Raw genomic sequence first — 26,387 nt, 5'->3', positions numbered from 1 at the left:
ACTGGTTTTGATCATTAAAAACCAAAATGATATATTTTACAAAAGTAAAAAACAACAACAACAACAAAAAACAGCAACTCTGAAATGCATTAATTAATCGCATCAATGCACAATGATAAAACAAATTGAGATTCATGTATTTGAATTGCGTATAAATTTCCATCCATTTGGACACAGTTTTAACATATACTATTAAATCTAATTCTCAGTCAAACATAAATGAAACCGGTTTCTGAAAAAGATTTCTTTAATTTTAAAAACACAGTAACCAGGTTTATACATTGATCATTAATAAATCAAACATTGTTTCGATCTCATAACATTTTAATGAACTGCATTTTGCTTGTTCATATTGAATATTAAATACTTTTTAACTAAATTAATTGAATCGCTTTTAAGATGAACAGATGCAATTAAAATAACTGCATTTTGAAATTGAAATCAAACAGATGCAAATGTTTAATTATAAACTATGCTCTGCTGGTTTTGAGTGATTTGTTTAGTTTATTAGTTTGTTTATATTAAAACTGTGCAATCCAAATAGATTTGTTGATAATACATTTATGAACCTGCTATTGTGAATTTAAAACACATTCAGTTCAGCTGTGATACTGGAGCACAAAACAAGTCATAAGGGTCAATTTTCCGTTTTTTTTTTTTTTTTTTTTTTTAGAGAATCTGGATTCAGAGTGTGCAAAAAAAAAAATCTAAATATTGAGAAAATCATCTTTAAAGTTGTCAAAATGAAGTAGCAATGCATATTATTAATAAAACATGTAATTTTATTTACAGTAGAAAATTTACAAAATAACTTCATGGGACATGATATTTACTTAATATGCTAAAGATTTTTGGCATAAAAGAAAAATCTATAATTTTGACCCATACAATGTATTTTTGTCTATTGCTACAAATACACCCCAGAGACTCAAGACTGCTTTCGTGCTCCAGGGTCACAAATAGTACTGTTACAGAAAACTGTTTCATTTATGTATTTAATGCAATTTATGCAAATACATAAATCTTAAATTTAAGATTAAATGTTTTGGTAACACTTAAAGTCTATATATATAATGCATCATTTTAAACTAGTTTTATGCATTAATTTTGCCTCATAATGAGCGTTACAAGGCATAATGCACTGTATGATATCATGAATAATTGTAACCACAATTCTGATGCATTTTAATTATTATCTACTCATTGTTACACCTTTAGAATATATAATGCATTATATATATATATATAATGCATATAATGTAGTTTCTGAACAGATGGGTAGACGTTGAATAGCTTTAATATGCATTATACATAAAGGCTTTAAGTAAAGTGTTACATAGGTTGTCTGCTTGCACTCAATAATTGACTGTAAAAACACTTAATTTGAGTCACGAGCCACCAGCTGAGAACCACTGCACTGACAAACCCAGTTCTCTGATGGCTTTGAGCCGTTTTGCACTTTATCTGTACCCACAATCCTCCCTCCGAAAGCTTTAGGAGCAGAACACAAACCTTGTCCGACAGGATGAAGGCTTGCGGCAGGGTCTGTTCATCAGGGGTCCCATCGGGGGTCCGTTTCCCCTGCGAGTGCCTCGGAAAGCTTCTCCTCACCTCACTGCCAGAGATTCACAGCATTCGCTAGAGACTCGACTCAGGAGGTTTCAGCATCACCGGGAAGTTTCAGGCCCAGATGGAATTTTTCTGTGTTGATTTTGGGACAAAAATATACGAGAGTAGTGCAGTATTATTGAAAATAAGATAAATCGGCATCAGTTTGTCCGTTTCGGGCCTGATTATAGATGATGTTTGAACGCTGCGACTATAAAATCAGAAACAGTTTCAGACGTTCTGCTCTTGGGTTCATTCACAGAAAACTAATCAATGTCATTAACTTTCTAACAACCACACGGATATAATATAAAATTAACTTTCAGCTGCTGCTTAGAATGCAAAACTTAAAAGCACGCAGCACACACTAATAATAATGCAACAGGACATTAATCGTGGCTATTTTATTTTTATGTCCTCGGGTGTGCTTGGTAATAAACTTCAGGCTGTCTGCGTCACAATCTGATGACAATGAACCAAAGAGCAGAAGTGTTGAGCTGTAGCACTTTTGCAAATGTACAGACAGTAGAAATCAGAGGGAAACACCAAACTGAAGACACCATTAGACGATCTCAGTCCTCAGAGATGCACTGAAACTGCAGTTGTGTTCAGAACGAAACACTGCTGCGCCGTACCCTACACACAAAAAATGTGACACTTGATGCAGAATGGAACAATATTTCTTACATTGCAGTCACCAAAAATTCCAAGTTCCAATTTTTTTTACATAGATAAAAATGAACTGTCACTACACTAGGAAATGTCTGTAAAACAGGGCAGAGTGTAGTGTTAATATGACTTAAAGGGATAGTTCACCCAAACATGAAAATGACCAAAAAAGGCATCCAAAATAAAGGCAACTTTGTTTCTTCAGTAGAACACAAACTGAGATTTTGAAACAAACCGATGCAGTCTGTTAGTCTTATAATGGAAGTGAATGGGAATCCAAAAAAAAAAAAAAAAAACATACACAAACAAAACCAAATTAAACCCTGCGGCTCGTGACGATACATTGATGTGTAAAGACACCAAACGATGGGTCTGTGCAAGAAACTGAACTTTTTGCATTTGTATAGTTTTTTTAACCTCTGATAATGTCTGAATTGTACTGAGCACGTTTGCATCGTTATCTTCTTTTTCTTGCTTCATTGCGGTGAAAATCAGAGGTAAAAAACTATATAAATACTGTTCAGTTTCTTGCACAGACCGATGGCTTTGTGTCTTTACACATCTATGTATTGTCACGAGCCTCAAGGTTTAATTTGGTTTTATTTATTTCTCTCACAGCCGTGATTCCCATCCACTTCCATTATATAACTGACAGACTGCATTGGTTTGAGTTATTATTCTCCGTTTGTGTTCTAATGAAGAAACAGTCACCTTCATCTTGGACGCCTGGGGGTAAGCAGATAAACATCACATTTTCATTTTTGGGTGAACTATTTTTTTAAAAGACAGAAAATAACCAGTACCTTTTCCCATTTATTTTATTTTTTTACAGTGTAGAAATGTTAAAAATCATCGTTGATATTCCTTCCGGTTCGTTTGTCACACTGTGAAGGCAAGGTCAAGTCAAGTGCATTGCATTGTGGGATACAGTAGGTACAAAATTGTCACTGGTGGTGCCACAGTAAGAGACAAAAGCTAAAAGATTCATCATCTTTCCTTTACCTTTTTTTTTTAAACAGTAAATGTTAGTACCTTAAATGGCTTAAATGCACATATTAGGATCTTTTGGGTACCACCCCAAGAAACAGTCCTGTTCCTTTTACTTCTGAGAGTGTGTTGTTGTGAACACCGTCCAGGTCACTTCCTCCAGCCTATGAGAATGAAGAGAGCACTTGTGTCAGGTGTGTTTTGTGTCTAGCGTCGGTGTGTGTGTGTGTTTGGGTTCAGTCAGTGAAAGTCGAGCAGATTTTGAGCAAAGCTATGCAGCTGTCTTCTTTCTCGCAGAGTTTTGGTTTGGAGAAACCCAAAGACTGAGTGATTTTTTTTTTATACGTACAAACAGGTTTGGAATAAATAAAAAAAAAGGAATCAATATATTTGTAAATGTATAACTTTTGAACGATAAATCGACTTTTTCTAGAACAATCTCCATGTAAGCGCTTGTCTGTTGTGTAGTCTGGTTCGTAAGTGTCTGATCAGAGCTGAATGTAAACTCTCCATCCAGACCCAATACATCACACTGCTCCGTTCGTAATTTTCCATCGGTCAGACTGATCTGGTCCGCAGGAGAGACACTACAGGTCAACAGAGCAAAGTTACATCTTCACTAGTGTAACTAGATTACTGTCTTGATTACTCTCTCTAAAAATATTGCATTACTCATTGATACTTCATAAGCCAAGACAGACATGAAAATTATTCTTGAACTGACCTAAAGATTTAAACGGAGAAAGATGCATTAAAAAAGTTATTCTAACGCTAGAAGTTACATTTGGATGTTTGGAAACCCCTTTCTTCACATTTGTCTTGGGAAAAGTAATTACAGTAACTATTTAGTTTTGGATGCATTACATTAAACACTAGTCATAAGAGTGACCTTTTTAATATGCAAATTGAATACTGAATTTGGAACAGATTCATGCATCATCATAAAAGTGACACACAGAAAACATCTCCAGTGGTGGTCAACTGTCAGAATATTAAACTAAATTAATGCATGTGAATATATTGAAAAATCATCTGACATTTAAATATCACCGAAGCAAAATCTCACTTACCTTTAATTTACTCCAATTACATTTAATGCCACTTTTGGAGGACCCAAACTGATTGCAAACATATGACAAAGGTGATTTGAAAAGGATCAGATATTTCTATTTCATTAAGGCCTGTGGTGCTTCTCTTGTCTGATGGCGGATGAATGAAACACTGGTTTAAATCATGTTTGGAGTGTTTCTCGTCTCTCTTCTGTATGTAAGAACATTTCAATGTCTTTTCTTTAGTTTTTCTTGTGTTTCACACACTGTTCTGTAAACGTCTCATTACGTTGACTTTGTACTGTTGTCCGTTTGCCATTTAAACACTGTTTTTGCAAGTCACCTCCAGTCTGTGTCTTAAATCTGTGTGAGCTGCTGTTGTGAATGTTTTCCCCCACAGACATCTCCCATTTTTACAAAAACTCACCAAATGAGCAGCACTAGTTCTTCACACATGTGAGTGGATATGCACATCTTTATGTATATTTCATTCAAAAGACACAAACAAGTTGTGTACCTGAACGTTTGTTAAATATTTTAATAGGTATATTAAGTATCGAGCAATTCTATGCTGATCTTGTTGGTCTGATTGTGATTCACAAAGCTTATTTTACATAGAATAGATTGGGGGAAACAGATTAATAGCTATCAGAGTAAATAATATTGTATAAAGCAGATTTGAATGGTTCTCACCAGCCTCATTAGTGCCAAGTTTCCTTCCTTAAATGCACTTTCTAAAAATCAACATACTAAAAACATACATGCATCCACTTAATCACTTTATCTTTGCAGTAAATCTCAAAAATGGCTGCTAAAATACAACTTCATATCAACATGAACCTCGCTACACTTAAGTCTGAATTATTCATGTGGATTACTTTTTTTGAACAAAACCAGAAAAAGTGTCAAATGGACTAATATTTTGCATTTTGTAAAATTCTTCACTTCCAGACAAAGACTGCAGACAAAATGTATCTGTACATTTGTAAGTAAAACCGCGGTAAACATGTAAATAAGGCAGATTTTATACTTTCCATAAGGTGTTTGCTATTTATACTCATAGTGAATTTGATCTGGTGTTTTTATAATTATTAAATTCTTATTTTTCCAACAGATTGCTTTAAAATACCAAGGTATATACAAATGCAGACAAACATATGTCCATGTTTAAAAAGCTTCCAATGTCTTGACGTGGAACGCACTGTGATGTGTCAGAATAAAAAATGCACATGCTAAATCTTCTCAATTATCAGATACTCCAGTAATAAAACAAGAATCGTTGCAGTCCTGCAATAAACATTAAGAAGAAAGAGCAAAGCTTGTAAACAAATGTGCAACATGATGATGCTTAATAAAGACAAGGACAAACATGCTTGTGTCAAATATTAATTCTTAAAATATTTATTAATGATTTCATTCATAAAGGGGAGGTCCACTATACATTTCTTTTTTCCAGTGTATGATAGAACCACAGCTGAAAAAAAGTGTTTTAACCAGCACAGTTTGCACGGACATGTGCTAGTATGTCAAACATGCACACGTATGATGAACTGAAGTCACATGACTGGCTTGAAATTGGCGCACAGCACAGCCAGGACTTGTGGTGTGTTTTGGCTTACTAAATTAATCATGAAAATATTTCTATTGGTGAATCTCACAAAACAAAACCACATTTTAGATATTATTATTTTTATTTTTAAATGAAGCTCATTTTAGGTTCCTTAATCTTTTTCCATGTTTTGCATATTTCAGTTTTGAAGTATTTATATATCGTCGTTGTAATTAATTAATAATGCAGCTCTAAATTCATTGCATTACATAAAAAAGCGCAAAAAATGCACAATGCACAAAAAAATCGTAATGACTTCAATAAAGTTTTTTTTTTTTCGGTATTTAGTACTTATCTGCAAAAATTTAATAATTTACATCAATATTTTAATGCAAAACAAGAACATGAATATGGATTTTTTTTCTGTTGTGATGACTTAAATACAGGTCTATATTCATTGCATAAACCAATTTTATATGCATATTCAATAAAAAAAATATTTTTTATTTTCTGCAAAAAAGCAAAATTTTTACATTAATATTTAATGCAGAAAAATGAAAATAATGTGGCTAAAATTTGGCTTCACTTTCATTTTTGTTGGGGTGACTAATTTAGATGAACTTAATAAAAAAATATTTTTAATTCTTTGCAAAAAATGCTACATTTTTACATTGATGTTAATTTTACATTTACATTTTAATGCCTCTAATAATCGGCTTCATTTTCTTTGTGAAAACTAACCATTACTTTTAATGTGAATTAGGACAAAGTCCTGTTTTGGTGAGATTCACAGAAGGATGGCAGAGCTGTCAAATGTGGACCTGCCATAAAGTGTCAAAAGAGTGTATTCAAGAAATTTAGGGATGACCCCATTGGCTTAAACACTTTAACACAACATATCCCTTCCACAAATAAAAACTAATTACATTTCATATTAGCGATAGACCCTTTGGGAACGTGCATAAACATGGTAATTATGTTTTAAAACCTTGTATCAGCGTCTTTCAGGTCCAAGTGACTGTACTTCATACAAGCTTGTATGGCACAACAATGTCGCTCGTCCATGAGACGCAGAAGATGAAATCTTGTTTTTAACACTGGCTTCAATCGAATGCATCCACAAACACAAAGATGCGACTCCAGCGTCCGGAGAAATACTATAACGACTGATACCGAAGAGAAGTGTGCGGCAACACTGTTACGAGATTATGGCAGCATCATCTACCCTCATCCTCTTCATCTTCACGGGAAGAACGAAAGCAGAAAAACACCAGCCTGAATTCATTGAATGTCAAAGGAGCTCTGCTGTCCACATCATGAAGAACCGAAGCCTGAACTAATGCGGTGAATCTCATAAAAACTTTTAAATCCAAAAGGCAAAAAGAAATTAACATTTGCATGAAAACCGAAGCTTCTTTTTTAGGACCATTACAAGTTTTTCATGCTAACGCTCTTTTTAATGCACATTACTGAAAAGCATCCAGATGTTTAAATTCTCATTATATTCTTATTACTATAATAGTCATTTAAATGTACTATAGCAAAAAAAAAAAAAACTGTTACAATGATTTCTTTAAATAAGCATTAATTAAATGCAGCACAACAAATACTATGATGATGATATTTGACTACTTTACAATGTATAAACATCAAATTTCACCAAGAATTTGGCATGAAATGTGCTTGATCCTAAACAAAGTCTTCATTTTCTTTATGCAAAATATAAATAATTCTTAAATGCGACCTGGAGATGTTTTTTTTGTGAGATTCAGTCAATGAAAGGAAAGAACAGGCTTGACAGATAACAAAAGATCCAATCAGAGAATGAAAACATGATGGATCACCAATCAATAAGATCTAAAATTTGTTTAAAAAATGTTGTTGGTAACGGTCTCCAATTAAGTCCATGGTGAGTAAACGTCTGTATTTGTATAATTTCATAAAAATTAAAAGGGGTGGGGGGTTTTGGAGGCAAATTGTTCTCACAGATAAAAACACTGGCATTCCACCAAAAAAAACACATGAGAAAGAGAAGCAAAACGAAATCACTCCTGAGATGCGGATAATAGAGATATATAATCACTGAAGAGTAATTCTGAAAGCATACAGAAACCTGCACGGTTTTGCGATCACGTCAGCTTGCTGGTCCTTCAATAAAGAAGGAGGATCTTTTATTAAATATCACGAATTCCACATAAAACTCCTTGACTCTCATAAAATCTGTACATTTTCTTTTAAAAAGTCTTTGTGGTTTGTCTCGGTCCTGAAAGGACTGCATTTGTCCGCACTGTGTTTTTTGTGAAATCTTAACTGAGACGATCACAGTCCGTATGCGTGTGCAGAACGCAGTGCAGAGGAACATCTGTTTGTCCACTAGCAGCATTTTTTCTTTCGTTTGCTATTCTTGTTGAGTTTGATCACATCGTTCTGCTGCTGCTGCTGCTGTTTGGCCACAGACTCTTTCTTTGCTCGAAGCACCAGCTCTGTGATGCTGTTAAACATCTACACAAGACCAGAAACACACACAGATATGTCATTGCACCCTTAAAAACTGATTCTAATAAAGATTAACACACTTTATACAGCATATACGGCTCTAAAATCTGATTAGATGAGCTGCGTTTCAAGCTGCTGTAAAATAGATGTCACACAGAAATGTAATTTTAATTTAATTTTGACTATTTTTTTGAACTAGAGATGTGCACAAGTGATTGATTATTCAAGTGCTCATTCTGTGAAATATGAAATTAAAATATTCTAGAGCAGAGCAAAAGTATATTTTTCACAGCACAATATGAATGGTCCCAATACAGAGCCCTGAGGAACTCACCTCCTCCACGTTAATGTTCTCTTTTGCACTCGTCTCAAACAGACTGATGCCCATCTGCTCAGCAAACTTCTGTGCGTCATTCGTCTCCACAACCTTAGAGTTTGGATCATCGTTTTTATTGCCCACTAAAGGGAGAAAATGTAGACAGAAATTCATATAGAATTCAGCATTCGATTGACTTAGTCACGTCTGCTAATTCATGTACTAAAGGGTTCATAACATGGAAGTGACCTCACAACCATGGGCTCATTAACATATGACTACTCAAAGTGTAAATTAACACCATATTGCATATGCAAAAATATAAGCCAATCAAAACAGTGGTCAACTCTACTAATAAAATAAAAAATAAAATGCAGCATTTACTGAAAAACTCACCTAATATTCGACAGACATCATCGCAGTTCTGGTTTATTTCATGCAGCCATCTTTTGACATTGACAAAGGACTCGGCACTGCTGACATCATACACTACTATGACCCCATGGGTTCCTCTGTAATACCTGTGAATGAAAATAAGGAGTTTTAAAGAGTTCAGCTTTAAAATTAACAAGAATTTCTCTCAGTAACCAACAATGGATGGAGGAACAGCCCTCTGACTTTAAAAGCACAGACCTTCTTCTGTCTCCAAACACAGACACAAAGAAACACACGCACAAAGGGCTCTTTGAGAGGCCAAACCCTTGTGTCATTGACAGAGCCTGGCACAGTTCTATCACAGTCCTTAATAACAGATCAAAACCTCACATAAACATGCATGAATGTACTTACACACTAATGAAGCGGCATACATTCCTTGTCAGCTACTTAATGACCAACCGGCTTAAGGCCACTGCACACTTTAACTTTAAAGTCAACACATTGTTTGAAGTCTTAAATATTTTAATGTAAGGCATAATTCTGAATATTTTTGCAGGTTTTATGAAGTAAATGTAAGACTTTTTAAGAGCAAGAAAATTTAAGAAATAAATGTAATGCAACAAAATATGTCAATATAATCTCTAAATGTCTTTTTCTCTTACTTTACACAAAGAAACTGCTTGAATAGCTCTCCTCCCAACCACTAGACTAGAGTATGAAAATAGCTTTTACTGCATCTTTTGATCATGCTGCAAAAATGTGTATTTGTGCCTTGTTCTCCAGTGCAAATTCTTAAAAGGATTCTTAAATCAAGATGCATTTCCTTGAGAAGCAACATAACTAATTTAATTAAATCTATCAAAATTAAGTCATTAAAACAGTTGTCAATGAGCTCAGAAATGTACTTTAATTCAAATGGAAAACAAGTTTTTTATATTCCATTGGCAGATATTTGTTCTTGTTTTGGGCATAAATGCATTCAATTTTGTTCAGTTTCTCAGAAAACAAGACCTCGTTTCTTCATTTTACATCGCTGGTAATTGTATCTTGATTTAAAGAGGTTTAGATATTGGAAAACAAAACAACAATAGTTAAGGAAGTCAATTGCAATTGAAACTTAAGCTATCTATTAAATGTATTTCATGAAGCAAATTCTGTATGATAACTTTCTACACAAACCAAGTTCATTATGTGATGGTGTGTGCTTCAGGAAATGTAAGATACATCCAAACATTACAACAAATAAATCCTCTTTCCACAGGAAGTGTGAACTTAAAGCCCAAGGACCGTTTCAGTCCCAGAATGCCGATGGTAGACGGTGACCCTCAGTCAAACAGTGGCTATAAAACATTACAGCACTAGTTAGGAACTTCAAACAGAGTCCCTGAAGCGTTCTGTTAGCAAGTGGCACAGCCACGCTGGCACACACAACCTCCACAATGTCTTTTTAAAGTCTGAAAACGGAACTACCGAAACTAAAAATGAAAGCACCATTTCTATTAAAAGAGAAATACCAAACAGAATTGATTCAGACCAAGGAAGCTTTTTTTTTTCTTCCTGTATTTAACTTTCTTTGAGCACATATCTTGTGATTAAAAACCATTGGTGTTACGATTTATTATGAAATATGAAAAGCACATCATGTTTAAAACATACGCAGGATACGATCAGCTCAGCATTAGTTTGATCATGTCATGCGTTTGACTCACGTAGATGTGATGGTTCTGAATCGCTCTTGTCCGGCTGTGTCCCATATCTGCAGCTTCACCTTCTCTCCATTAATCTCCACCGTCCGGATCTTGAAGTCCACTCCTATAGTGGTGATGTAACTACCTGCAACACCAAAGAGCATTGAATATGCCATCATAACAGACTAGCTTGGGCTTTTTCTAGTACTAATGCGTTCTATAAACCTGAAGTCCTAAGTCCTGAAGAATATTTTAGGAACACCACACTGTTGGACTACATAGAGTTGATGATGATTTCAATTAGAGCAAAAATACTGTAAAATTTGAATTAATGTGGAACGTTATTTCAAATTGTAATAATATCCCACATTAATTGCAAATGCATGACTCAAGTCTTCAGTGTCACATGATCTTCAGAAACTTGTTGCTCAAGAAACATGGTTATCAATTTTGAAAACAGTTACTTTTTTGATTAATAGAAAGTGCAAAAGAACAGTATTTTAAAATAAAAATGTATGGTATAAATGTCTTTACTCTCACTTTTAATCAATTTAATGCATCCTTGCTGAAAAGCATACACTTCTTTACTGACCCCATATAATTTTGGATGGTAGTGTATCATTCATAAACTTGCTTGATTTCTCTTTACAAATTAAAATAAGAGTTACTTGAAAGTATTAATTTCCATTAATTTATACATTTTAGAAAATAATAGCTGTGCAACAACTTTTCTTTTTTCTATTCAATGAGCTTAAGGTCAAACAAAAATACTCTCAACACAAACAGCAGCTGTAACAGACCATCTTCACGCTCTTGGCTTTAGAAAATCCCAGGACTGTCTGTACACTTCAAGCATGATAATAAATCAGACAGATGATGCCGGACGTGTTCATGCATCTTACCTGAAAAAGTGTTGTCTGCAAAGCGCAGGAGAAGACTGCTCTTTCCGACACCTGAAAAACGACAGACAAAAAAAAAAAAAACAAAGAATGAGGAAAAACCATGCAACGTGATGCAGCAGATTTCAGCTGAACCTGATAAACACTGGCTACAGACCTCTCACTGTTAACATTCACCATGTGCTTTCTCACACAGCTTTCAGACTTACTGCTCGGAGACAAAACCTAAACTCTGAGAAACATGATGTCCTCGCTGAGACACTTTCCTTAAATGATGTCATGCACAAAATAATCTCACATACATAGCAGTGTAACATCTGATCCCCACCGCAGCTTACTCTACGTTTAGACAGGAAGAGAGAGACTTTCTGCAAGTGACCATGTAACTTTCTTCAGAGGTTTACAGGTCATTAATAACAACTAAGTCAACCAATCAGATTGGAGCAGTGAGATTTTTCTGTGGAATATGAATGTGGTGGTTTATGAACATCCGAGACAACAGCCAACACACACGACTCTCAGAAAGGAAGATAAACCAACCAGATCCTGACAAATGTCGCCACTAACCCACAGGATAAAAGAGCTGACATGCTTTATTCACAGAAGGTCTATAGAAATACTATAGCAAACTCAGATCTAATGACGAACATGGATCACAACACAAACACTTTCTTGCAGTGGACAATCTGCATTTAGATTCTGCAGACAGATATTCATATCAATCCATCAGTTTCAAGTCTCTCAAAAACAGAACATAATTTAATAAATACAGCCACAGGAAATCAGATCAAACACTCCAGATAAAAATGAAATCTAAAGTTATATTAATACAAGCCAGACGTGCAGTGTCAGAAGCAAGCCTGTCTATCCATGTGGCTGATTTTCTTTCATCACAGACCAGAGATCTGCAGCATATCATTAGGTCGCTTCATTAGAGTTCAGAACTGAAGCAGAGCCCAAAGCAGAGCCCAAATAAAAGCCCTCAGAGGACCAAACACTGAAACACTGAGGCCTGTGTGTCCATCTACTACAGCCTTGTGTGATCAATCAGTGTACGGCAATGATCGTAAAGAGATGCACTGCACAGGGAATGTGATATGTAGTATATAATAAAATCATTTGTTTATACTATATCTACAGTATATAAATAAATCATAGTAGTATAATGATTCCTAAAGGAGCTATGATGCTGAAAATTATGCTTTGCATCACAGGAATGCATTTGATTTAAAAAAAAAATATTAAAACAGAATTAATTTATTTTTACTTGCGATAATTATTTCTCAATATTACAGTTTTTCCAAGTATTTTTGAATGCAGCCTTAATGAGGCAAGACAAGAGACCTTAAAAAAAAAAAAAAAAAAACCATGAAATATCCAACTGATCCCAAACCTTTGATTGGAAACACACATACATACATATTTTATTATGTAAGTTACATAGTTAATTATTAGGTACTTTAAATAAAAACTTTATTTTAATATATTTTATATAATATCTTACATTTAAAGTGAAGATAAAATATATAATAAAATAACATTTAAAGGCTATATCTAAACACGTTCTCTCTCTCTATACTGTATATACAGTAGATACATTAATTGTATTTATACTACATATCACATACAAAGTATAAAATATAAATGCATTATTTTAGTATTCCTTGATTCAAACCAGCAATTGAGAATTCGACACAAACAACATGACATTGTAATAACCTACAGTTCATCCAAACAGTCTGAGCTTATTTGAGGCGTCTGCTTCACATGAGAAGGTGCAAAACTCAAACCACAAGAACCACAAGCTGTGATGTGTTGCTGGCTTGTTAACCATCCTGTGAAAACAGGACACACTCGCCTTTGCTTTTTGTGCAAACTATAGATCTCCTTTACTCGCACCTGAACAAGAGGCTCTCAACTTTAACCAGATGACACCAAAACAGCACAATGCATTTTCTGTGTTAAAATCAGCACTTGTAAACACTTTAAATATCCAGATTTCAGTTTCTGATGAGTTCATTCACAGGTACAGAAGTTGTTACATCAGTTTAACCTGTGAACTTTCACATATCATTTATGCAACAAAACATGTTCACTTAAGTGACACTTAATGTCATTTATTAAATCAACAGGCTATCCGTGCATCGCAGTTTAATTCATTTTTGTATAAAAATGCATCAGTCAGCTCTCCTCAAGTTCACACAGGGGTCAAGAATCGCTTTCACTATCAGCATATTCAAGCAAATGTCTAATTTACAACACAGATTTATAATTTTAAGCAAAGTATTTTTGACTCCAAAGCGTTCATATTTTTGAATGCAAATAATTTTATATTCTAGATTCTAATGCATTGATATTCAGACTTTTTAAGCGTGTCTTAAGTGTTTCTGGAGACACTCAGATCAATGCACTTCTGTTGTAGGACTGAATAAATGATGCATAGAGCAGATCTCCGGATCTCGGGCCTGTGTGCGGCGATCAGCCCTGAGCAGCGACACAACGACAGAAACACACTCGCGTGAGCGTTAAATCAATCCTGCGTTCATTTACAGCCTTTACAGCTTTGACACGAGACATTCCGAGCCCCAGAGGCTCTCGGCGGTCCGTATCAGCGGCGTCTCTTACCGCTGTCACCGATGATCAGCAGCTTGAAGAGGTGATCGTAGTCGCGGGCCATGCCGGTGCTGGGAGGTTCAAACCCCGCGGCTTCGCTCCTCTCTCCGGGCGAGCGCTTGTCTGAAACCCGTCTGACGTCCCGCTTGGATAAGAGCGGATAATTTCCCACAGGTAGATACCGAAAGCAGCGGGTTTTTCGTCGGCCTTCGTCGGTGTCAGCAGTCACTCGCTCATTACCGGAAACGGCGCTTCCTCTTGCTGCACTGAGTGGCGGAGGACCAATCAGAGTGCGCCGACGCCATATGACGTGACAGCCGTCAACAAGCCCGCGTCGTGATACAAAGTATCAAAGGATGAATGTATTTACTCTATATGGGTCAATGGCGTCAAGTGCTTTTAATTCTTAAAAAAAAAAATCGCCAATGTGGTTGAGAAAAATTATATTGAATGAAATAGAAAATTGAATGAAACTGCTTCGATGTAATTTATACCTTTAAGAACTTAAATATTTGTATGTATACTGTAAAACAATCTCTTAATCATTATTTTCAAACGTTTCACAAATATATTTTCTAGGCTTTGAATTTAATCCATAGATATCAAGAGGTTTCTTGAGCATTTTTATTTATTTAAAATTATATTTATGTGCTATGTTTTTTTTTTTTTTTTTTTTTTTTTTTGCCGCATTACATTACAACATTTATTTTAATTTTTTTACTGGCCAAGAAAAAAAAAGCGGCACAAAACACACACAATCACATACACATACACACACAACAAACACACACACACACATAGATGGAAACATTCTGACTGCTTTATACAAATAAAAAAAGTAATGTTTTGGACACGTAATACAGTATTTTTATTTTTAAAGATGCAAATACCATGATACCATGGTAATGATCAGTGGAATGTACTATACTGTTGACAGTGTTACCATCACTGTACCATGGTACCACCATAGTGCTTTTTAAAGCAATGCCTCATTTTTTTTATTTTTTATAGTGAACAAAGAAAAGTATTCACAACATCTCAGCAGTTTCTCAGTGAGAGCCAGAAAACTCTGTGCAGCTTTCCAAAGCAGTGTGAACTTTGACAATCTGCCAGAAAACTCCTTCGGGATCAACTGAATATGAATTATGTTGCATATGAGCTCCGTAATGATCTGCAGGTAAGTATCTCACAGGTAAGTCGGATTTCAGAAACCATTTCAAAAAGCAAGAACTGGTGAGTCTTTAACTTTATGTTTTATGCTGTTTTATGTTCATCTGCTTCCCCAGTTTGCTCTCGACTATCACGAATACAATCAGATACAACAATAATTTCTCAAATATTGATTATAATACAGTAGAAGTTGAACATTCACTTCAATGGAACAGATTGGATACTTTCGACTGATTTCCTAATGTTTGTAAACATGGCTGAACAAGACTCGAAAAGCAGAGAAACTGAATCAACTTAGTGAGTCATTTACACTCCAATTGATCCAAACTAGTAATTTCGATCATTCAGTTCAACCGATTAACTAGCAAAAAAAGGAGGAAGGAGGAAGAAGAAGTAGAAAAATAAAGAAACCAAACAAACTGAAAAAGAGTCATTAATTTTCAAATTTTGACAGTTTAGGAAGATTTAAAAAAATACAGATGGATGAAACGGAAACAAAACTCAGAATCAGTCACAAAATGATTCACTGTTTCAAAGCACTCCAATCAGATCACATATCACAAATCTTTGATTTAGATCGTAAATTCAGATCAGATTCGTGAATCATTATTCAGTGCAGGACTACGGAAATCAGATCATAAATCATGTAGATTAGAGCAGGTTCATGAATCTTTTGATTCAGATCGTAACTTCGGAGCATGTATCACGAATCATTTGATTCAAAACGGGACTTCAGAGGGGGTTCGCGAATCGTTTGTTTCACATCGGGACTTCGGAGCGTGTTCGCGAATCGTTTGATTCACATCAGGACTTCAGAGCATGTTTGCGAATCATTTGATTCCAGTTCCTGTGCAAAAGGTGGGATTTATAAAGAAAAACTTGACGTGAAAATATGCGCACCTATACACGCAAACTCTGACCCATGCGTACGCACATTTTGAAGACAAAGCAGTATTGTTTAAGTGGTGGCTTTTAAGGTGTTTTTTTGAGTCGGGTTTTATTGTATGGAAAAATCATCTTTTGTTGTCCAAATGAAAACAAAAATTAGTTTAAAAAACAGATTTTTACTCATAAGTTTCACAAATAATTATAAAGTGGCACATTAAATGTGAAATTCTGAAGTAGAAAGACTGAAATACTATTTGTGACCCTGGACCACAAAACCTCATAAGGGTCCATTTCTCGAAATTGAGATTGATATAAGCTTTCCATTGATGTATGGTTTGTTAGGATCGGACAATATTTGACTGAGATACAACTATTTGAAAATCTGGAATCTGATGGTGCAAAAAAATCTAAATATTGAGAAAATTGCCTTTAAAGTTGTTCAAATGAAGTTCTTAGCAATGCAGATTACATGATACATTTATGGTAATAAATGTACAAAATATCTTCATGGAACATGATCTGTACTTAATATCCTAATGATTTTTGGCATAAAAGAAAAATCTGTAATTTTGACCCATACAATGTATTTTTGGCAATAGCAACAAATATACCCCAGAGACTGCTTTTTGTGCTTTTTTTGGTCTCATTTTCTTGTTAAACATATTTCAATAACGCATTACAAGTAATGCTAGTTATGTAATCAGATTACTTTTCCCAAGTAACTAGTAAAGTAATGCATTACTTTTAAATTTACAGTGAAATAGAGTTACTTCGTTCTTAAAACGATTCACATAGGGACTTCGGAGCGTGTTCACGAATCGTTTGATTCACATCGGGACTTCGGAGCGTGTTCGCGAATCGTTTGATTCACATCGAGACTTCGGAGCGTGTTCGCGAATCGTTTGATTCACATCGAGACCTCGGAGCGTGTTCGCGAATCGTTTGATCCACATCGAGACTTCGGAGCGTGTTCGCGAATCGTTTGATTCACAACGAGACTTCGGAGCGTTTTCGCGAATCGTTTGATTCACGTCGAGACTTCGGAGCGTGTTCGCGAATCGTTTGATTCACATCGGGTTTCCGGAGCGTGTTCGTGAATCATTTGATTCACATCGGGTCTTCGGAGCGTGTTTGCGAATCGTTTTGATCATATGGTTAGTGTAGCAAGTATAGTTTCCAAAGTAGGACAATGCTTATGATTTTCAAGGGTTTATAATTTAGTATAGATGCTATGCATGTCCCTACCAGTATCCAGATGACTAAATTGTCCCTAGCAATAATTTTGATCTAACAATTAAATATGTTTTGTCTGCCGTTCAATCAATGCCAAATTCAAACCTACGCACTTGGTTGGGCTCCAAAATCTGGACCACCATCCATTGACATTAAAAAGCTTGGAAGACCCAGGATATTTTTTTTTAATACGACTAGTTATTTGAATTGTAAAACCACAGACAAGATTCCTGGGTACACAAGGTCTTAAACATGGGTGATTTCTCTTGAAAAATGATACTTTGGTGGATTACATTTCCAGTTTTCAGATCTTATAAACATACATTAAATGTTGAACAGGAATAAAAACATTAATATTTTAAATCAAACCGTTTATTAAATCAAGGTTCTCACTTTCTATTAATTCATACAACCATTATTACAGGACAAAGCGCTAATTGGAAAATCAGCATCACATCCTTTGGGTTGTTAATGGCTCACTTGTCTCTCTCACACACAGAGAAATCAATTACAACAGCGAGAAACTGCTAAACTATCCAAAACGAAATATAAAAGGGCATCAGAACATCAATGTTTGAAAATAATTGGCACAAATTAATACTTCATCTTTCAGAAGAAAACCAAATGAAAAATATACATTTACAAATTGATAGCCAGTTTAGGACAAAGCAGATTTCAGATGATGATTTTAGGGGCTCAGCACAATAAATACTTTCCCAGGCTTTCCTTGTGGCGTAAATGACACGAGTCAAGGCTAGCGTGAGGAGAGGTTGTGTGTGTGTGTGTGTGTGTGTGTGTGTGGCAGATGCAGGATCTCTGAGAACAGCAGCGGCTACAGGACTGGATTCAGATCAGCTGAAGCGGTCCATCATGTCAGGATGGTGTCGTCGATCTCTTCGTTGGAGTCGGGAAGGCTGGAGATCTTCTTCAAGGATCTGCGGTAACATTCTGACAGCAGCTCGTTACTGGCCGAGTCCAGGATCGCACTGATGCTCTGAAACCAATTTACACACGCAAATGTTACTCCAAGTGCTGTGCCATGATTAGTTAGGAGACGTATTGTTTAAGTGGTGGCTTTTAAGGTGTTTTTTGATCACAAGTCTGGTTTTATTGAATGGAAAAAGCTGTGGATATTCTGCACGACATCATCTTTTGTCGTCCAAACTGAAAACAAAAATGACTTTAACAAACAGTTTTTACTCATAAGTTTCACAAATAATTACAAAGTGGCATATTAAATGTGAAATTCTGAAGTAGAAAGACTGAAAAACCATTTGTTACCAAAAAACCTCATAAGGTTCCATTTCTCGAAATAGAGATTTATATAAGCTTTCCATTGATGTATGGTTTGTTAGGATCGGACAATATTTGTCTGAGATACAACTATTTGAAAATCTGGAATCTGAGGGTGCAAAACAATCTAAATATTGAGAAAATCGCCTTTAAAGTTGTTCAAATTAAAGTCTTAGAAATGCAGATTACTAATCAAGAATTGGTTTTGATACATTTATGGTAATAAATGCGCAAAATATCTTCATGGAACATGATCTTTACTAAATATCCTAATGATTTTTAGCATAAAAGAAAAATCTAATTTTGACCCATACAATGTATTTTTGGCAATAGCAACAAATGTACCCCAGAGACTTCAGATTGCTTTTGTGCTCCAGGGTCACATTTTCTTGTAAAACGTACTTCAATAACGCATTACAAGTAATGCTAGTTATGTAATCAGATTACTTTTCCATAGTAACTAGTAAAGTAGTGCATTACTTTTAAATTTACAATGAAATAGAGTTATTTTTTCAAATAATTAATGCCATTTACTTTGTTTTCCTATTTATTCACTGACAGCTCTCCCTGTGGCCTATTCCCATGTTCCCACAAATCTGGATTGAGGTTCAGAGGCACTTTCTTTAGCCTGAGGCTCATTCAGTTCACTTTTTGGGTCAAAAAGTATTTCCAGATTTTGTTATTAAAGTCAAATTCAGGTGAAAAAAGTAACAATGCATTATTTTCCATAAAAAGTGACAATTAGCTACTGATTTAAGGAGCAAAAATCATTACCACTTTCAACAAAACCACCCTTCATCAGAAGCTATGTCAATGCACATTATCTATGCAAATTGAGATTACATAAAAATGCTGGATTGAAATGGCAACGGCAACATGTGCGTAAAATCTTAAAATGATTCACATCGGGACTTCGGAGCGTGTTCGCGAATCGTTTGATTCACATCGGGACTTCGGAGCGTGTTCGCGAATCGTTTGATTCACTTCGGGACTTCGGAGCGTGTTGGCGAATCGTTTTACTCACATCAAGACTTCGGAGCATGTTCGCGAATCGTTTGATTCACATCGAGACTCCGCAGCGTGTTGGGGAATCGTTTGACTCACATCGAGACTTCGGAGCGTGTTCGCGAATCGTTTGATTCACATCGAGACTTCGCAGCGTGTTCGCGAATCGTTTGACTCACATCGAGACTTCGGAGCATGTTCGCGAATCGTTTGATTCACATCGAGACTTCGGAGCGTGTTCGCGAATCGTTTGATTCACATCGAGACTTCGCAGCGTGTTGGCGAATCGTTTGATTCACATCGGATTTCGGAGCGTGTTCGCGAATCGTTTGATTCACATCGAGACTTCGCAGCGTGTTGGCGAATCGTTTGACTCACATCGAGACCCCGCAGCGTGTTGGCGAATCGTTTGATTCACATCGAGACTTCGCAGCGTGTTCGCGAATCGTTTGATTCACATCGAGACCCCGCAGCGTGTTGGCGAATCGTTTGATTCACATCGAGACTTCGCTGCGTGTTCGCGAATCGTTTGATTCACATCGAGACCCCGCAGCGTGTTGGCGAATCGTTTGATTCACATCGAGACTTCGCTGCGTGTTCACGAATCGTTTGATTCACATCGAGACTTCGGAGCGTGTTCGCGAATCATTTGATTCACATCGAGACTTCGGAGCGTTTTCGCGAATCGTTTGATTCACATCTTTAATTTTTGTACTAAGGCAGTACAGTAGTTTGCATCTTATCTTCAGGCTAGAGTACAGTGTGTTAAAGTTAACTAGGAAAAATCCAAAAAATGGGCATACAGGGCTCAGTACTCGGTCCTTTGTTGTTCAGTCTTTTTATTAATGACCTACCATTACAGTGTTCAGGCGCCAGCTTCCAGCTCTATGCAGATGATGCAGTTCTTTATGCATCCGCTAAGTCACCAGAGTTGGCTGCTGATGTTCTCTCTGCATGTATGGCTGATGTCGGACAGTGACTCACTCAGTCAAAATCAGTTGGTGCTAAATTTTACAAAGACAGTCTCCATGTGTTTTTATATTAAGAAACTTGATCTAAATAAAATATTTAAAATTAACTTGCAAAATGAAAAAAATCAATCTGTAACAGAATTCACATACCTTGGATTGGTTATGGATCCTAAACTTAATTTTACTAAACATATTAAGAAAATCTCTAAAACAAAGAAATATCAACTGTATACCACTATATACCAAATCAGTCAGCCCTACAGTACATGCATGCTATGGTGTTTTCACATATTTCATACTGCATGACAGTTTGGGGGCAAGCAGCTCCATCTGCAACAAAACACATTGGTTCACTTTACAATCGAGCAATAAAAATTATGGATAAAAAGCCAATCCGCTATCATCACTGTTACATACTGCAGAAATATAAAATATTAAGCTGTGAAAGCTTTAGTAAATTATGTTTCCTAAAATTAATCTTCAAGTGTATTAATAATTTAGCAACTGAGCCTCTTAGTAAATTTATTGAAATACAGAACAACCAAAGAGTTACTAGAACTAGTACAAATCATAACTGTACAATACCATACTGTAGGACAAGCTTTGCACAGACTGCCATATCTGACTTCAAAAAGTTCACTTCCAGGATTAAGCTGCGTCTAAAGACAAATCAAAATTGTATACATTTTTAATTGTTGTTATAATTGTGTATGAGTATGTATGTATGTATGTGTATATGTGTGTATATCTATATATACATAGTTTTGTAGTATTTCTTGTTTTTATGTATGTATTTGTTTTATAATGTTCTTAGAAATGCCCAACCAGGGACAGGAGTTGAAAATTAGCTCTAGCTATAAACTCTATATGCTGCACATCAGTTACAGGCTTTGTATTGTAACTATGTTTGCTTGTATGGTCCCTGTTAAATAAACTTTAAATAAATAAATAAATCGGCTTCTGGAGGGTATTCACAAATCATTTGATTCAGATCGGGACTTCGGAGCGTATTCGCGAATCATTTGATTCAGATCGGGACTTCGGAGCAGGGGGGCAGGGTTTCATTTTATTGAAGCACCTCTGGGCACCGCCATTGGCTAGCGGACCCCCACCTGCTGTTAGCATTCCATTGACTCCCATTCATTTTGGCATCACTTTGACAGCCAATAACTTTACATCTGAGGCATTTAAAGACTCCATTTGTCCATGATTTATTTCTAAAGAAACACAAAAATGTATAAAAAGGCTCCATTACCTTGTATCTTACGTTATGGCCCCGTAGAAGCAGTTTTTGTAAAAATAGGTTAACGATTGCGTCATAACCTGTAACTCTCTCTGTCGCACAGTAGAGAAATTACCATATGGACAGGAGGAGAAGTATATTTATAGCAATATTTGACTGTCCATGAGGCAATCGGGGGGACGTGGAGGCATGAAGTCAAGGGACATAATTAATCAGAATACTCACCAAAATTTGCTCCTGTTCACGCTCGCCTTCTCTGCCAGATTCAGATGGTGATTCAAGATTTCTCTTGGCACATCGATTAGAAGACTTACAGGTTGCTCACGTGACATCTACGTCATCAAGCGCAGTTAGGAAGTGCGTGCTTCTAAAGCCCCTTTCACACTGCACGTCGGACCCGGCATATTGCCGGAAATATTGCCGTGTCGCCTTCTGTGTGAAAGCTAACACGTCCAGGGATTGATTCCGGCATTGAACCCGGGTCGGGGACCTAGTAACATTGCCGGGTTCGACCCGGGACGAGCGCTGTGTGAACAAAAGCCAGATCTAATGCCGTGTCGAAGTGATGATGCACGTTATAGCGTGACTCTTTTACTGGCTGTTATGAAGGAAGATCAACGTTCGCTATGAAAAGATATGTGCAAACTGTAATGAAGCAGAGATCAGTTAGTTCCTTACTTTCCTCGCTGACGCCGAGATCGCTCACTTGCTTCAGTGAAAGTATAACGTACCTATCGTTTTCAACTCGTACATTACACGTCACGCGCTGATGTCACGTGGCAATGTGAAAGGGGCTTAATTGACTTCACTTGTCTCCGTTGAATCCAATGGGTTCGCTGTGTCCATTTCTTTTACTGTCTATGATTCGGAGCGGGTTCGCGAATCTTATGATTCAGATCATCGGTGATTTCTCTTGAAAAATGATACTTTAGTTATAACTAATTACGAGTTTTCAGATCTTATAAAGATTAATTAAATGTTGAACAGGAATAAAAACATTAACATTTTAAATCAAACCGTTTATTAAATCAAGGTTCTCATTTTCTAATAATTCATACAACCATTATTACAGGACAAAGCGCTAATTGGAAAATCAGCATCACATCCTTTGGGTTATTAATGGCTCACTTGTCTCTCTCACACACAGAGAAATCAATTACAACAGCGAGAAACTGCTAAACTATCCAAAACTAAATATAAAAGGGCATCAGAACATCAATGTTTGAAAAGAATTGGCACAAATTAATACTTCATCTTTCAGAAGAAAACCAAACGAAAAATATACATTTACAAATTGATAGCCAATTAAGGACAAAGCAGATTTCAGATGATGATTTTAGGGGCTCAGCACAATAAATACTTTCCCAGGCTTTCCTTGTGGCGTAAATGACACGAGTCAAAGCTAGCGTGAGGAGAGGTTGTGTGTGTGTGTGTGTGTGTGTGTGTGTGTGTGTGTGTGGCAGATGCAGGATCTCTGAGAACAGCAGCGGCTACAGGACTGGATTCAGATCAGCTGAAGCGGTCCATCATGTCAGGATGGTGTCGTCGATCTCTTCGTTGGAGTCGGGAAGGCTGGAGATCTTCTTCAAGGATCTGCGGTAACATTCTGACAGCAGCTCGTTACTGGCCGAGTCCAGGATCGCACTGATGCTCTGAAACCAATTTACACACGCAAATGTTACTCCAAGTGCTGTGCCATGATTAGTTAGGAGACGTGTTGTTTAAGTGGTGGCTTTTAAGGTGTTTTTTTTTTTTTTTATCACAAGTCTGGTTTTATTGAATGGAAAAAGCTGTGGATATTCTGCACGACATCATCTTTTGTCGTCCAAACTGAAAACAAAAATGACTTTAACAAACAGTTTTTACTCATAAGTTTCACAAATAATTACAAAGTGGCATATTAAATGTGAAATTCTGAAGTAGAAAGACTGAAAAACCATTTGTTACCAAAAAACCTCATAAGGTTCCATTTCTCGAAATAGAGATTTATATAAGCTTTCCATTGATGTATGGTTTGTTAGGATCGGACAATATTTGTCTGAGATACAACTATTTGAAAATCTGGAATCTGAGGGTGCAAAAAAAATCTAAATATTGAGAAAATTGCCTTTAAAGTTGTTCAAATTAAAGTCTTAGAAATGCAGATTACTAATCAAGAATTGGTTTTGATACATTTATGGTAATAAATGCACAAAATATCTTCATGGAACATGATCTTTACTAAATATCCAAATGAATTTTAGCATAAAAGAAAAATCTGTAATTTTGACCCATACAATAGCAACAAATGTACCCCAGAGACTTCAGACTGCTTTTGTGGTCCAGGGTCACATTTTCTTGTAAAACATACTTCAATAACGCATTACAAGTAATGCTAGTTATGTAATCAGATTACTTTTCCCAAGTAACTAGTAAAGTAATGCATTACTTTTAAATTTACAATGAAATAGAGTTATTTTTTCAAATAATTAATGCCAGTTACTTTGTTTTCCTATTTATTCACTGACAGCTCTCCCTGTGGCCTATTCCCATGTTCCCACAAATCTGGATTGAGGTTCAGAGGCACTTTCTTTAACCTGAGGCTCATTCAGTTCACTTTTTGTGTCAAAAAGTATTTCCAGATTTTGTTATTAAAGTCCAATTCAGGTGAAAAAAGCAATGCAAAAGTAACAATGCATTATTTTGCATAAAAAGTGACAATTAGCTACTGATTTAAGGAGCAAAAAACATTACTTTACCCAACACTTTCAATAAAACCATCCTTCATCAGAAGCTATGTCCATCCACATTATTTATGCAAATTGAGATTACATAAAAATGCGGGATGGAAATGGCAACATGTGCCTAAAATCTTAAAATGTGCACAAAACTTGAAGAGTTGGATATATTTTTTATCTGATAATAAAATGTGCATATGCATAAACAAAATGTGAAAATTGAACAATGAACAATGTATATATATATTAGGTAATATTGTTTTGTTCTTTCGATTCAGGCATGCATTACCTTTAATCACAAAAAATAGACTTTTTACATACACTTAGATAATTTACAGAAACAAATATCATTTTTTATGGTACAGTATTGTTCAAAATAATAGCAGTACAATGTGACTAACCAGAATAATCAAGGTTTTTAGTATATTTTTTATTGCTACGTGGCAAACAAGTTACCAGTAGGTTCAGTAGATTCTCAGAAAACAAATGAGACCCAGCATTCATGATATGCACGCTCTTAAGGCTGTGCAATTGGGCAATTAGTTGAAAGGGGTGTGTTCAAAAAAATAGCAGTGTCTACCTTTGACTGTACAAACTCAAAACTATTTTGTACAAACATTTTTTTTTTCTGGGATTTAGCAATCCTGTGAATCACTAAACTAATATTTAGTTGTATGACCACAGTTTTTTAAAACTGCTTGACATCTGTGTGGCATGGAGTCAACCAACTTGTGGCACCTCTCAGCTGTTATTCCACTCCATGATTCTTTAACAACATTCCACAATTCATTCACATTTCTTGGTTTTGCTTCAGAAACAGCATTTTTGATATCACCCCACAAGTTCTCAATTGGATTAAGGTCTGGAGATTGGGCTGGCCACTCCATAACATTAATTTTGTTGGTTTGGAACCAAGACTTTGCCCGTTTACTAGTGTGTTTTGGGTCATTGTCTTGTTGAAACAACCATTTCAAGGGCATGTCCTCTTCAGCATAGGGCAACATGACCTCTTCAAGTATTTTAACATATGCAAACTGATCCATGATCCCTGGTATGCGATAAATAGGCCCAACACCACAGTAGGAGAAACATGCCCATATCATGATGCTTGCACCTCCATGCTTCACTGTCTTCACTGTGTACTGTGGCTTGAATTCAGAGTTTGGGGGTCGTCTCACAAACTGCCTGTGGCCCTTGGACCCAAAAAGAACAATTTTACTCTCATCAGTCCACAAAATGTTCCTCCATTTCTCTTTAGGCCAGCTGATGTGTTCTTTGGCAAATTGTAACCTCTTCTGCACATGCCTTTTTTTTAACAGAGGGACTTTGCGGGGGATTCTTGAAAATAGATTAGCTTCACACAGACGTCTTCTAACTGTCACAGTACTTACAGGTAACTCCAGACTGTCTTTGATCATCCTGGAGGTGATCATTGGCTGAGCCTTTGCCATTCTGGTTATTCTTCTATCCATTTTGATGGTTGTCTTCCGTTTTCTTCCACGTCTCTCTGGTTTTGCTCTCCATTTTAAGGCATTGGAGATCATTTTAGCTGAACAGCCTATCATTTTTTGCACCTCTTTATAGGTTTTCCCCTCTCTAATCAACTTTTTAATCA

General features: G+C 36.1%; 3 protein-coding genes across 7 annotated transcripts in view; 1 reads left to right on the top strand and 2 right to left on the bottom strand.

Moving 5' to 3' along the window:
• LOC127963705 (BICD family-like cargo adapter 1) overlaps positions 1 to 4,655 on the top strand; it is a 37,254-nt gene extending 32,599 nt beyond the window's left edge. Inside the window, exon 10 of the mRNA XM_052563749.1 lies at positions 1 to 4,655. This exon is cut by the window's left edge and continues 269 nt beyond it. The gene's annotated coding sequence lies outside the window, so the exon portion shown is untranslated.
• A 1,031-nt stretch (positions 4,656 to 5,686) lies between these two features.
• rab35b (RAB35, member RAS oncogene family b) lies at positions 5,687 to 14,533 on the bottom strand. The gene is made up of 6 exons (XM_052563750.1): positions 14,265 to 14,533; positions 11,643 to 11,693; positions 10,762 to 10,885; positions 9,071 to 9,195; positions 8,693 to 8,817; positions 5,687 to 8,364 (listed from the first exon to the last, which is right to left on the bottom strand). The coding sequence occupies exons 1-6, from the start codon at positions 14,314 to 14,316 to the stop codon at positions 8,236 to 8,238; spliced, it is 606 nt and encodes a 201-aa protein (XP_052419710.1). The 5' UTR covers positions 14,317 to 14,533; the 3' UTR covers positions 5,687 to 8,235.
• A 3,366-nt stretch (positions 14,534 to 17,899) lies between these two features.
• The window catches only part of LOC127963238 (eIF-2-alpha kinase activator GCN1), a 53,086-nt gene continuing 44,598 nt past the window's right edge, over positions 17,900 to 26,387 (bottom strand). For 3 of the 5 annotated variants that reach the window (XM_052563017.1, XM_052563014.1, XM_052563018.1), the window contains exon 58: positions 23,060 to 23,707. In XM_052563017.1, coding sequence (XP_052418977.1) covers positions 23,582 to 23,707 — 126 coding nt within the window. In that variant the 3' untranslated portion in view covers positions 23,060 to 23,581. Of the gene's footprint in view, positions 18,538 to 23,059; positions 23,708 to 26,387 lie in introns of those variants that run through there. The other 2 variants (XM_052563015.1, XM_052563016.1) reach the window with 1 other exon arrangement.

The sequence above is a fragment of the Carassius gibelio genome, chromosome B8 (genome assembly GCF_023724105.1).
Source record: "Carassius gibelio isolate Cgi1373 ecotype wild population from Czech Republic chromosome B8, carGib1.2-hapl.c, whole genome shotgun sequence".
In the NCBI taxonomy this organism is placed as follows: Eukaryota; Metazoa; Chordata; class Actinopteri; order Cypriniformes; family Cyprinidae; genus Carassius; species Carassius gibelio.
This window is presented reverse-complemented; position numbering and strand designations above follow the sequence as displayed.